Here is a 14,538-nt window from a genome sequence, read left to right on the forward strand (position 1 = left end):
ACATCCAACTAGTGGAAATGCCCGCCGAACATAACAGGATTTATAATTCCAGCTGCAGCATGTGTACACCCCTGACTGCTGCCTCTGCAGGTAAAGGGGGAGCAGATTTGGGGGGGCGGTAAAATGCAGCTCAACAGGTTGGGCAGTGGTGTAATTAGAACCTTCAGGGCCCCAACGCAAGAAGTCATGAAGGGCCTCCTTCTGCGCCTGGTGGCAGACCGCCAGGGCCTGGTCGCAAGTGCAACCTTTGTGACTGGTGGTTCCGCCACTGCTTTCAGTAGTTTTATTTTATTTTTGTTTATTTTTTTTACCCTTTTTTTAACATCTTTACCAGCCCCTTCCCCATTCTCCATCCTGACAGATCCCTCACAGGAGCCAGCGGGAGAGGGGAGAAGCTGGCAGAGCTGCGGGGGGAAGAGGGTACACCAAGGAAGAGCGGGGGGGGAAGCCAGAGAGCTCAGGGGCTGGAGAGCGCTTGGGACGGCAGCATAAAATGCTGGATAGAAGGAGCGGTGGGGGGTGGCATATAGAGGCATCGATCTTTCCATGTCCTCCTGCAGCCGCTGAACGCCAGCTTCTACTCCTCTCCCTGCCACCGGCATTCAGCGGCTGCAGGAGGAACATGCAGAGATCAATTCCTCTATATGCCGCTCCTCCTATCCAGGCATACGGTGGGGAGGGGGCACTAAGCCCCCTTGCGGAATGGGGCCAGTTGTGACCTCCTGCAGGTACGCAACTGATCGTGGGTTTACTTCCCTCCAACCTCGTGTGAATGAGCCATAAGGCAGTATCCGTTGATACCTCACATTCTAAGACAATGCTGTCAGTTGTTCATGCCATGTACAATAAGAATTTGGTGTACCATGATCCAGTAATGGGACTTGCTTGTCTGAGGCCTCTGACTGTATTCTCGTCCCAAGTACCACACTGACATCTGCCCCCTTTCCTGCTTCCTCCATACATACACAGGCTGTGTACACTTTGTTTGCTCTACTGGTTAATATACACAGATCAAAGCTTCATAAATTAATTATTCACATCCCACAGGTAGGAAACATTCTCTAGAAATATTCATTATTTATGCAGCGCAGTATGCATTAAACCCAAACATGGACTGTATCTACTCCATACTCTTACACAGACACAGCGCCTCCATTATTAATGCTGCCTGGAAAGCATTATTACCCAGACCGAAGGAGATACTAAGGAGGAGGCCAGTGAAAGGACAGAGGGAGGGGTTAGGTGAAGCCATAATAACATGAATTATAGGGAGGGGATGTGGCGTAAAGGCAGGAATTACATATTGACTATAACTTCCCATATACAGTTTGCAGGTCGTATGGAATAAACATCTTCAAGGGTCTGTGAAGTCATTACAGGAAGATGTAAAATAAAGGGAGGACAAAGGGAATCCGGTGATTCTACAGAGCAGTGGTTCCAAGTCCTTTTTCCACCTGGTACCCCCTTGGCCATTTCCAAAAATTGCCTTCTCCCAGTCTCCCCCCCGCCCCCCCTCCCTTTCCAGTACCTTATTGACACCACCTGAAACATGTTCACAAGCTGTATGCTTCTGATCCTTTAAAGCAGAACTCCGGGCAAAATCTTTTTTACATGTCCTTTGAAATTGCGCTACATCACTTGCTGATTTCCTACCTTCACCGAGTATGTCATCCATCTTCAGGTTCACTCTGGTTGCCCTGAATTAGCCGATTCATTTTCAAATCAAACTGTTACTTCTTTGTTTTCCCGTTTGCTGTGACTCCTATTCCTCGAGCCACTGGTTTTAGCACATCCCTTCTGTAGTTCTTTCTCCAGGAAGCAGTGATGTCATTCAGCCCCACTTGCTGTGGTGGGTGAACCAAGCCCCTCAGACACATTCAACATGTACAGGCTTAGTGTACCGACCCACATTCACTACAATTCCTTATTGATGGGAACTGTTGCCTTTTACCGGAGAGAGAGGATATGATGTAATTTCTGCTGTTACAGCTCCTCCTTGGCAGAGCAGATGCTGTTGCTGATTTTCAAAATGTTTTACCTGTTTAGTGTTTTGTGTAGAGGGGTGTACTAATGGATGATTTTTTTTCTTCCTATCCCATATTAGTTCTTTAAATAATGTAGTAAATGTACTTAAAATCTGTGCCACAAGAGCACCAGGACTCATACCAAACCTCCCCCGATGCTGACAAGCTGTGTACTTGTTTTATTCAATGACTTCCAAAACAATGAGTTGCGACAACAAAGTCACTGCTGTTTACAATATTCAGACAGCCAGGTCGCAGCTACTAGTACTCAAACCACGTGACCGGTAACTGATCAAAAAAAGGCAGCATTTCCGGGTGATACTGGGTGACTTTACAGCTAAGTGACACCTTGCTTATTGTTACAGCTACCACCACCATTATTACATTTTTTTATTTTTTTTTTCCTTTTGCATTTTTTTAGTTTTGAAGTAGTTAGGAGTGTCAGATTGCAGAATGTTAATGTACCTAAAGGTCATTTTTTTAAAATATATTTTTGGAGTGGTAAGGGTTGGAACCCCTGTAAGGTTTTTATTGGTGCCTGTTAGAGAAAATTTCTCTGGTTGTCCTAATGACTATTGTTGCGGGGACTAGAGTGAAAATCCACACTTTAACCGATTCCCATCCGCCTTATAGCAGATATACTGCTACAAGGTGGCACAGGTGCGCAAAATCACATGTGTGTATATATACGTGATTTTGCATTTCTGGGTAGGGGGCACACGCCCTCCTGGCACCGCCGTTCGCGGCCGCGGCTGTCAATCACCGGGTCCTGGCCGGTGCTTGCTGACGACGGGGTGGGGGGGGACTGTTAGTAAACAAACAGTTCTGCTCCCTGTCAGCTCACGCACACTGCTTTGCATGGCTGTGCTGTGCACAGCCATGCAAGGCAGTGTGCTTACAGTGAAACACACAGACACAGCCCCATAGTAACACACACAGTTAACCCTTTGATCACCCAAGATGTTCACCCCTTCCTGCCCAGTGCCCTTAGTACAGTGTCAGTGCTTTTTATCAGCATTGATCACTGTATTGGTGTCACTGGGGATGTCAGTGACACCAAGTCAGTTCCCCCTAGTGTCAGAATGCCTGCCGCTGTCCTGCTATAAGTCTGATTGCCGCCATTACTAGGAAAAAAAAAAAAATCCCAGTATACACTGCCATTTTGTAAACGCTATAATTTTCACGCAAACCAATTAATTTACACGTATTGGGATTTTTTTTCAGCAAAGACATGTCGCAGAATACATTTTGGCCTAAATTTATGAGGAAATTAGATTTTTTTTTTCAATTTTGCTGGACATGTTTAATAGCATAAAGTCAAAAATATTGTTTTTTTTTTTTTCTCAAAATTGTTGGTCTTCTTTTCTTTTTTTTTTTATAGCGAGACAATACAAAAACGCACAGGCAATCAAATACCACTAAAGGAAAGCTGAATTCATGGGAAAAAAAGGACATAAATTTCATTTGGGTGCAGCGTTGCATGACCACGCAATTGTCAGTTAAAGTAACGCAGCTCTGTAACGCAAAAAATGGCCTGGTCAGGAAGGGGAGTAAATCCTCTAGAGGGCAAGTGGTTAAGTTGTCGTCAAAACAGGATTGGAGAGGAAATACATCTTTAAGTCTAGGTTCCTATTTGTGTGATTTGGGACCACACAGACATTGTTCATCCCTTTTGCAGGCACATGATGGTGCCATTTATTCTTTGGTCCCAAAGTACCATGTTTTTGGTGCAACAAAATAAAATAAATGTGGTGCACCAAAACACACACAAATGTGTGCGCACTGTCACACCTGCAAGCTTTAATGGAGACCCTTGTTTTGAGTTAAACTATCTAAGAGAGGATTTCCCTCGCTTTATAGATATTTCCTCTCACTTCATGTTGGAAAATCTCCCCAGTTGATTTAAAAATCAAAACACATTTCCCTGTCTGCACCAAGGGTTGTGATCAGCCGTGAATAGCTGCAGAGGTTTGCAGCTTTCTATTGTTTTCAATGGGGCTTCCCACCTGCACCCGTTCTCACAAGAAACCATCGCTGGGGTCTTCCACAGCTTGTCACAAACTGCACTATTCACAAGTTTGAATGGGGCCTTAAAGTAGAACTATGGCCCATTTACAAAATGTACTGCAGCACTTTATTATAATTGTATCTGTACTTACAGCTTTCTCATAGTCCCACAACTACCTATTCATCCTGCCAGTGAAGTCCACCTCATTCAGCTTCCTGTGATGGTGTTGCAACTATTCTTTACTGCTTCTAAATTGAGAGCAGTGTTGTCACTCTCATGTAGGCTGTGTTTGCCTGCACTACAACTGGATACAATACATTGCAGGAGGTGTGGCTAACAGCATTGTCACTGTTTCCTTCACATGCCTGTAGTTGGTCAATTAGCACCTGCCCATTGCTTTCTGGATTGACTTCACTGCCTCTTTTTGTTGTAACCTTGCCTTGCGACCATGTGAGACACAAATGAAGGAGGTTTCGGCTCAGTTAGGGAAGGAAAACATTTGTTAAATTTTGAGGCTTCTGCATCACACAGTAACTTTAAGACAGATGTAAAGTGCTCTTCAGAAGCCTTTAACTTCTGGTTCCACAGACCTCATTATGAAGTTTCCCAGAGTTTCAACCGATGGCTGCCTTATGAACAATAGACTTCAACTTTGCTCATCTGGTCACAGTAGTCTGTTGGACTTGTGAACCAGCCTCTATTCCTTCTAAATTTGTATGTGAGGAGTTCTACAAGCGAGCAGCACAATCAATGAGTGAGAATATGGACAGAAGACCCATAACAAAGAAAGCATTCATAAAAAATGTAAGTGAGACGTGCAAGTAGGCAAAGCAAACAGGATGTAGGTCTGATGGCCCATCTCTTGAACAGGATCCATCATTGTCTGTTTCGGAAAGCACTAGAAGATTAATTTTTCAGAATTTAGTGACCATTAACTTCGATTGACCCTGATGTCTCATTTATTTCCAAACTGTCAGATAAGCCTTTGGGAAGAAGGAGAGACCAACCTCTCCTATCTGACGTTTTACCCTTTTGTATAAAAGAGTGTTTATTTGGAAAAAAAAACTGATTGATAAGTTATCTAGGCTAAACAAGAAATGCAATGGCCACTATAAATGTACTACTGCTTTGTCCTTTTAAGGCTTGTGGCCCCAGATTTTGGGAATTGCCACCTTTAAATAGATGCCTGTCCTATGAAGTTGGCAAGACAAGTCAAATTACAATTGGGTGACTAATAATTTTGGGGAGGTGATGAATACATGGGTAGATTCAGACCTCAAGAACATGGCAGATCTTTGATCTAGTCCTACATGAAATCCAATGGCACCTATAGACTTGGATTAGGCAAGTTTCTCTTGCTGCAGGGCAGACCTCTTATTCTTGGCTGCTGGATCATTATTTCTTCTGACAGAATTCTACAGGGTTCAGAGTGTACTGTTTGGCCAGTTAAGCACAAGACACTTTGGGGTTTATTTACTAAACCAGGTTGACTCAGAATCTTGTCCACTTCTGCATAAAAAACAATCAGCTTCCAGGTTTTATTGCTGAAGCTTAACTGAACATGCTGAGGTTAGAAGCTGATTGGCTACCATGCACAGGTGCCCAAGATTCTGAGTCAACCAGTTTTAGTAAATCTCCTATTTTAGGTCAAATAGCAAAGAACATTGGTCAGCTTGGCAGGTGCTGAAAGCCTTTTTACTGCATGACCCCAAGGTCACCTATACATTGACATTAAAGCTGTATTTTATATGTTAATGGAGCAGGGGCACCCACAGTGACACCTCCTTTTGAAGAGTCTTTCCTCAGAGTGTTAAATGCCTTCCACCTGCCAAGGCTGGCAAATGTGTTTGAAGACAATATCAACCCAGAAGCCCTAGACAAGAAGTGGTTAATAAACATGAAATATCTGAACATCTAGTCTGAGAGAGTCCTGTGGCAGATATGTGGAATGTCAACAATTTTTCTTTGTACTTCAGGTCACATTGCCTAAGCAATGGACCAGGATGGCCTTGCTGTGTCACTGACATGCTCACTGTCCCATGAGCTATCTGCTTATTTGTTAGTTCGGAAGGTGCTGCAGGAAAATTAAACAGAAGGGGCTCCAACTGTTGAAATTTTTCCATTCTGACCATGCATGCCAAGGTTCCTACTTGCAACCAGCTTGGTCTCTACTGTACAAGAGGTGCATATTAAACATGTTTTGCATCTTTGCTTTTTAATAAAATGCTTGTGCTAGCCACCTTAAATCTTTTTTCAAGATAAAGATTTTGAATTGTGTATTCCCCCCCCCCCCCCCAGATAAAGTATTTACATGCTTTAACTTTTCTTGTCGGACCATTCAATTAAAATGTAACCTTACATTCCTGATATATCCACTGTTTGCTGGTAGGTTGTAATGTAGTTCAGATGTGATCAGCTTGGCCACACAACTGCTGACTGGGCAAGATGATTGTCACACTCTTGTGATCACCATGGACAGGGGTGTTTAAAGCAGATAGATGCTGGAGCAGTGATGGGGGAGGCTGAACATACTCGGCTGTGTACGTTGTCTGCTCTAGAATCTGTCCCTTTTTAAACTGTGTGCAAATCTATAGTTATATGGTCTATTTAGTAACTTTATTATTTAGAACATACCTACAAATTCTGCAGTGCTGGCCTCCTCTTCTGAGTTAAACCCTTTGTATCAGCTCAGAACGGTCAACTTACATCTTCCATGTGAATAGTATACATGCACTGACCAGAAACATGCAACAGAGGAAGAGAGCAGAGAGATGACCCCATCAGTCTGCTACTGTTCCTTCCCTGTCAAGTGACAGACTGGGAGCAGGAAGATAACCAAGGTGTATTTTACAACTGCAGCCAAAAAAGGTCCGATTACAACCTGGCTGTGCTGTGTGATAGGTTGTGTAAATCCCTGGACTGGATGGATAGACCTACAAATCATTAGGCAGGTAAACCAGATTCCACATGTTTGATTGTGTATTTAGCTGTTTGCCTGGAGTTTAGATTTAAGATCATAGATGGGAAGAGAACAATTGAACTAATCCGTTGAACCGGAAAAAAAAACAGTTTGACAGAGAATAAAAAATGGTGAAATTCCGGACCTTGACCAACCTCCTCTGACCCTCGGTTCACTTTATTGTGGGCTGCGTGCACGACTGCCCATACATATGAATGGGGTGCTGTGCCGCGTTTCCCGCAGGAAAAAGGTGTATGTACCTTTCAGAAGGTGTGCCTTTTTGACCATGTGGTTCCCGAAATTTTGATGCGGGCTGAGATGCGTGGGGGTGCCATGCAAAATGAATGGCTGCTCCATCTGTCTTGCAAAAGGAGCGCGATTCGGCTGCGGGAACCAGTGCGATTCCTGCACCCAAAACCAGCCCGCGGTGCAGCTCTCGGATCCTTCCATCTCTGAGGTCATAACCAATAATTGGCCCCACTGCTCTCTGCTCTGCATGGACCTTCAAGAAATGTAATCTTTCCTCTGCATCCTCCGCCCCTATACCCAATTTTAGGCAATCCTGCATTTATTCCAGGCACAGGCCAGGGCCCTTTCAGGGAACTCATGAACCACATCTTTCAAGCCTCCCTCTTCCTCCATCACAAGCAATACTTGCCTTTCCAACTAATCATTTGGAGAGCCACACAACTCAGCCATTTCCTTCTTATGTTACCTGCTCCCTTGGACTTCCAAATGCCTTTTACTCGCTTTGAATCCTGTGCAATTCACAGGAAACTCTTCAACATTCCTCATCTCTGAGGAGGACTACAGCCCTACATTTATGGCTAAGTGGGAAGAAGATCTTAAGACACTCTACTCAGCAAAGACATGTGATCCTCCACCTCACGCTAAAAATCCTCCTTTTTGTACATGCCCTCCGGAAACTAACTTTAAGATCCTCACGTGGTAGTACAGAACACCTGCAAAACCTCACAGGTTGTTCCCTAACACTACAGATTTCTGCTGGAGATGTAAAGAGACTAAAGGCTTGATCATTTTGGTCTTGCCCACTATTACGGACTTTCTGGTCGGAGATTAGATCAATAACCTAGAAATTTACAGACTTCAGCGTTCCTGATTGTCCAGCGTTCTTCCTACTGCATCATTCCTTAATCCCTCAAGACCTACAAGAAATCTGTGCTTCATCATCTGTTGAACACAGCCAAAGCTTGCATGCCCCTGAAATGGAAGGACCCTATCCACCCTCCATTGCACTTTGGCTACACAAAGTAGAGGACTCCAATCGTATGGAAGACCTGATTTTTCTCGTTTTAAAACAAACATGAATCCTCTAAGAAAATATGGTTTCACTGCAGTTACTATATTTTTTCTGAAGAAGGCAAGGCACGACTAGCCTTTGGCGGGAGACGTCCCACCTACATAATTCATCATAACCAAAGGGAATGGCATGGTGATGTTTTTGGTTTTTGTTTTTCTCTTTTTACTTACATTTACATTCCTTTTTCAATAAAAAAATTATTGAATTTAGTACTAGATTTGTTTATACCAAAACAGATCTTTGTCTCTACCTCCTAGGAGGTTGGGATGTTTGTTTCACATTACATTTATGTTGTGTATTCTTGTGATGATTCCAATCTTGACTATGGAAGAGTGTCCCTTTCCTCTGTATGTACAAACCTCTATGTGTTTATAAATAAAATTTTTTAAAAAGGTTAAATTCCTTTTTGATTTTCCAAAGATCGGCCTGGAATATTGAAGCTCTTAAAGTAGCATTTTCCATAGATCGGCCTGGTATATTGAGGGTATTAAACTAAACAGCTGAAATGTGTATGTGGCCATTATTAAGCAGATTAATAATAAATTCTTCCGTTACAGGGGGCAATACATACAGTTATCAAGCACCACTACTTTAATAGCAGACAAGTTTCGATAGAACTAGGCATTAAAAAGGGTGTCAGGTGCCATCTATGATTATCTGGGTTGTCTCTCTGCAGGTGGCTCCACTAGTGTCAAGTAATCTTGCAGACATAGGTCCAGAATGCTGGAGGAATACTGCAGAAGCAGTGCGAGGGCTACTAAAATTTTTTTGTGGTTGTCGGCAAGTTGCAAGAGTAGATGTGCCATGTTCGGCACTGGTACTGTGGCAGCACCCAGATATTGCAGAGTTCCCCTTTAAAATTTACCATTTCTAACAGTATTTGTTTGCAAAGCGAGGTTTTCAGCTCACTTCCCCCCTCCCTTATTTCCTGTAAAGTAATGTGTACCAGCCTGTAGCTAGCACCCTTATCTGGAGCTGGAATTCAAGGATATATTCTGCAGAGTTTAGAAAGTGTTTTGAATGTATAGAAAGTGAAAGAGGAAAAATATGCATTGTGACGTAATCCATTGCTATATACGCTTGTAAGAAGTGGATACAACTCACTTGGCTTTGCAGGCATGAGCCCGGCTGGGTCAAACAGCACTGTTTTTTTAATAAATCACTTGTTTTCCTCAAGGTCTGTGTCTGGAGTTTCCTGGTTTTCCAAAATTGCTACTACAGTACCAGCACATGGAGCATGTAAAGTCCAAAAATATTTATTTTAGTTTTGGAGACAGAATGGCTAAGTCCCTCATCTGGATTTTTGCTGTCTGTGTCTCACCTGGAAGATTTCGCTTTGCTTCCTGTTCCAGAGATACAGCAGGAAGTAAGAGAAGATCTCTCGAAAGCTATGGGGTGTCCCTTCTTAGACTATTGTCACCAGGACAGCTTTCCTCATTGGAAGATTTCACCCAGCCTCCTTTTCCTGCAAAACACAATATTTGGATCACTTTGTGTTCAGTTGATAATGATCAACTGAACGGACCACTATTGAGCATAAAGCACTTCTGTAAGGACACAGACAGCAAAGTATTTTCAAAACTAAAAATAATAAAGTTTTGGCTTTATACCTGTTAATCCCTAAGGACTGTACCAAACTGATCCTTCATGCTGGAAAATTATCATCGTCCATTTGTAACAAACTGTCAAGCTTTTGTACCTGAACATTGTCTTGAACCTTACATTTTAGTAAACATTAGTCTCCAGTGTTTGTTTTATACTTTCAAACACTTTTTTTTTTTAAGACCTGTTTTACTGTTATCTGCCTTACTACCTCAAGTATCAGCTACTCTTTGTGTAAAATAATACTTTAAGGGAAACTTTCCTTCATCTACTTTGTTTCATACCTCTCGGGGATTGATGAAATCTTTGCCCTGATATTCCGAGACAGGACACCTACGGTATACCTGCTGTGCCCATTAAGAGGGTCTCCCATTCTGCCCCTTTTGATTATATAAATATTTTATACTCTAGAAAATGTAATGGGAGGAGCTGAGACACATTAATAACCCAGTTAGAATTGGCAAGGAGATTTTGTCCCTGAAGTATCCAAGACATACAAGAACCCAGGTAAGGGTTTGGCCCAGCCAGGCTCCACCTACAACTAAAATATTACATTTGGGTAGACTTGCCCTTTAGGTCCTGGCATCTGTAATGCAGTGCAGTAAAAAATGCTTACTGCATCTTTGATGCACTTTTCACGAAAACACGTCATAACGGTAACCTGCCTAAAGCAAATCGCAGAAATGTGAACTGGTCTATAGATGTACAGTTGCTAAACCAGGGATACGCCTTCCTGTGCAAAAAACCAAAGCTCATTGCTGGGAATGTGATATGCCCAGGGGCGGACTGACCATTTGGAAACTCGGGCACTGTCCGAGGGCCTGGGGTCAGTAGGGGGCCCCCATGAGATGCCCCTGGTACCTTTTTCATAGGCTTTTTTGAGTTTGGGCAAGGACACAGGGGCCCCATGATCCCCTATTGCCCAGGGGCCCCATGAGTTGTCAGTCCACCCCTGAATATGCCATGCATCAGGCCGCCTGTAATTTGACTTCAAGTTCTAACTTCTCAGAGAGGCACTAAACCAATTATGAAAGGTCAGTGGAGGGGGATAAGTATGTTTAAAAGTACTTTTGGTTGCAAGAAATAGAAATTTTATATGGTCCAGGCACGTTTAAAAATTGTTGCTATCCTCTGCTTTCAATTGAAATGTCACTGCCATGAAATGCAAAATGTTTTGCATAAAATATATAAATATATTATTTTTTATTTTTTTTATTTATTTATTTTTTTTACACTGGAGTTTCCCTCTAATAAAATCTGTGAAATGCAGGGAGGAGATTGATGGGCGCACAGCAGAGTGCAGTGTATGAGAAGGGGGGAGGGGTAGAGAGGAATACTGAAGATGGAGGGGAGGAGGAGAATGGTCCTCACGTGTCTCTATGTTAATACTGGATCTCCCCACACGCACACACTGCAGATCCAGCATCCCTGTGCACACACATCTCTGCACTACACCCCGATGGTGACAGGCATACAAAGGACCCGGGCTGATGTCCACTGTAGCCGTGCTGAGTGTCAGGCTGCCTGCTGTCCCTCTCCTGTCCCCTTTCCCCGGGGCTGATTGGTTATGTATGAATGATGCGTCTAGAGCTGCTCTGGGTTGTAGCTGCTGTGATCTTTGCCATGTCTGAGCTGGGTAAGTATGATGCTGCAGGAGATGGGTGGGCAACCTGCCATCCTCTCCATCACTGCCTGAGACTTGAATGTGTCATCTCTGCCCCAGTTACCCCAATCTTTCCACCCCCGGTATGGCCATCTGCTGTGTTTCCTGCTGCAACTCTGCTTGTGTCACACATCATCTTCAATTCCCAACATTTCCATCCTTCACTTATGATCACTAGGGAGATTCTCTGCTTCCCATCTTTTCTCTACTGCTCTCCATGCATCAATTACTCCTTCTCTGCATCCATCCTCCAGCTCCTCTTGATACCTGCCATTCTGGAGCGATCCAATCTCCCCCCTATCCCCGACTCCTCTATCCAGAACTTCCAGACCTGATGGTTCTCTGTACCCTAATTGCCAGGGCCAACATTTTCCTGTACCCTGAGTTCCCAGGAGCACCGTCTCTCTGTAGCCATAGCTTCCACTGTCTATGTACCCCTAATTTCTAGGCCCACCCTCTCTCTGTACTTCTAACATCCAGACCCACAGTTTCTTTGTAACCCTAATTCCAAGGCTCGCCATTTTCCTGTACCCCTAATTCCAAGGCACACCATCTCTATACCCGTAGCTTTCACTGTCTTTCTGTACCCCTAATTTCCAGTCCCACCATCTCTATGTACCTCCAACATCTAGATCCATGTTTTCTTAGTTCCCCTAATTTCTAGGCCTACCATCTCCTTGCTACTGTAATTCCTAGACTGCTATCTGATCCCAGACCTTACCTATCTTTGAAACTCCCAATTCCTACATCGAACTTCTGCTACCTAATTTCCTGGCCCACTATCTTCCATACCTCTAATTCCAAGACCTACTATCTTCTGTACCCCCAAACCCCCAGCCTAATTATCTCCTTGCAACCCCAATTCCTAGCTATATCTCACAGACTCTAATTCCCAAATCTTCCATTTTCCTGTTCCTAACCTTCTGTCTTCCTGTAGCACCTTACAACCTTAAAAAGTTATTCCTTTCCCGTAGCCCTCATTCTTAGACCACTTCTTGGTGCTCAAGTTCTCTTGTACACTTCTAAATCTCATGCCTTAGCCTCTTATCCCTGTGTACACTTCTCTTAACGCCTCATTGCCCCCCTTATTCCCAGACCTCCATTTTTTTTTCTTTTGCCCCTGATCACTCCCCTCCCCACTGTTTTCTAGCCGCACCCTCCCTGTACCCCAAATTCCTCTACCTTTTTAACCAGTTTTCTATCTTGTCTCTGCATCCAAATTCCCCTTTAGGAATAAAATACAGTCTGTGTGATTGCTGATTTAGCTCAACCCAACCCTGAATGATTCTTGACCTATGCCACCCCCTACCTATGTATCCCAGATTTTTCACCCTGTAACCAATTCCTTTCTACCCTGGAATTGTCTCTTTATGCATCTCATGGGCTCCTCTGCTTCCTTCCCCTGTACCCCACATCCCTGCATTACACCAGTTTGTTCATCTGTCATACGCTATCACCCCCCCCCCCCCCTGTTCGGTATAATTACTTGATCGCTGTGCATGGGTGACTCTCTAGTTAATCTGTAGTTCTTGTCTTTGCATGAGATGACCTGCACTGAGTCAATAAGGGTTAAAAATCATAGACACCCCCCCCCCTTCCGATTTGGTAATTTGGTGGGGGCAACGCTAGGCCAGCATGCAGGAGGTATGAAAAGAGCAGCGTATTCTGCACGGTTAAACCCTTGGCAGGTGCTCAGGGTTGCCCTAGAAGCAGGTGTTCAGCTGCGATCATTCCTGGAAGGAGCAGGACTCCCCTTCCTCCTTTCACGCATTCTGTAACATCAACAGATATACTGCAATGCATCAGGTAGATCTGTGCAATGCTGGGAGGAGGGAAGAGAGAGGTAGCTGATTAGAGGAGCGGGGTGGCGGCTTGTTAGAAGAGAGAGGTCAACCTACTGGCTCTCCTGGGATAGCAAGTGATTGGTGGAAGTACAGGCTGCAATGGTCATCAGATTTGGTAGCCGAACAGGTGCTCTTACCATTGATCTCTGGTCTGCAACACATGTATTTACATCTGTCTGTAGCTGTTATTCTGCATCATCCTTCTGTTGCTCCCTACTCTTCCATTGCTCCAATTCGCTTTTTGCCGTCCTATAATTATTCTTGATCATATGTGTCTTTGTTTGTTTTTTTTTTTTTTTGCAATGCAAATGTTTTGTGCCACCGTTCTTTTACAATCGTTATATTGCAAATGTTTTATATGAAGCCTGTCATGAGAGGAGTGCTCTCATGGATGCTGCCTTTGCTTTTTTCCCCTCTATTGCTGTATACCTGGTAGCTATATGGATCCTCCTGCCATTAGCTTGTTCAGTCACTGGCAGAACAGGAGGCCTCACTTCCCTCTGACTCTAGGCTTAGACTTGTTGCAGGTTAGTGATTCAGTATTGAAGCCAAAGAGCCTTTTGTTGTTTTTAGGAGGTTGACAATGACAGTATTTTACGCGTATGTCCAAGCAAAAGAAAAGAGAAGCGGTACATCTTTGCAAAATATGCAAATTAGCCAGTGCATTTTCCCTTTAAAGACCCTGCAAGTATAGAAAGGTAGCTGGTGGTCTTCCAGAAACGCACTCTGTTCCTAATTCCTGTTATGGGCTGAGAACGCACAGCATTTTTGTGGACAGGTTGTTGTCCAATATGCTCAGTGTTCTTGCTTATGACTCAACCACTTCCACAGTCAGATCTTTACAACATAAATGCTAATCATTTTGTAGTACAAGATGAGAACTAAACTGCTGGGCAGTGTATTCTGGCAGCGGAGGAGTCCCACTGCCAGAATACAATCGAGCAGCAGGGTAATTCCCTCATCCACTTTGAATGTGTGGATGGGGGAATCTGTTCGCTTTTTTATGTTCATCAGCCAGCTGGCTGATCCAAAACAAAAGACGCAGCAATTCTACGTTATTGTGTGGACATTCCTTCCTTGAAATATAAAGGCCAAAGACCAGCATTGTCATGTGGAG

At 43.7% G+C, this 14,538-nt stretch overlaps 1 protein-coding gene across 1 annotated transcript in view; it reads left to right on the forward strand.

The window, feature by feature from the left end:
* Positions 1-11,307: 11,307 nt before the first annotated feature.
* ADAM11 (ADAM metallopeptidase domain 11) overlaps positions 11,308-14,538 on the forward strand; it is an 86,612-nt gene continuing 83,381 nt past the window's right edge. Inside the window, exon 1 of the mRNA XM_089674567.1 lies at positions 11,308-11,550. Within this exon, the coding sequence (XP_089530693.1) occupies positions 11,490-11,550 (61 nt within the window). The 5' untranslated portion in view covers positions 11,308-11,489. The remainder of the gene's footprint in view (positions 11,551-14,538) is intronic.

Source organism: Staurois parvus, unplaced genomic scaffold (genome assembly GCF_062004578.1).
Source record: "Staurois parvus isolate SC_StPar_1 unplaced genomic scaffold, SC_StPar_1.0 ptg000151l, whole genome shotgun sequence".
Taxonomy (NCBI): Eukaryota; Metazoa; Chordata; class Amphibia; order Anura; family Ranidae; genus Staurois; species Staurois parvus.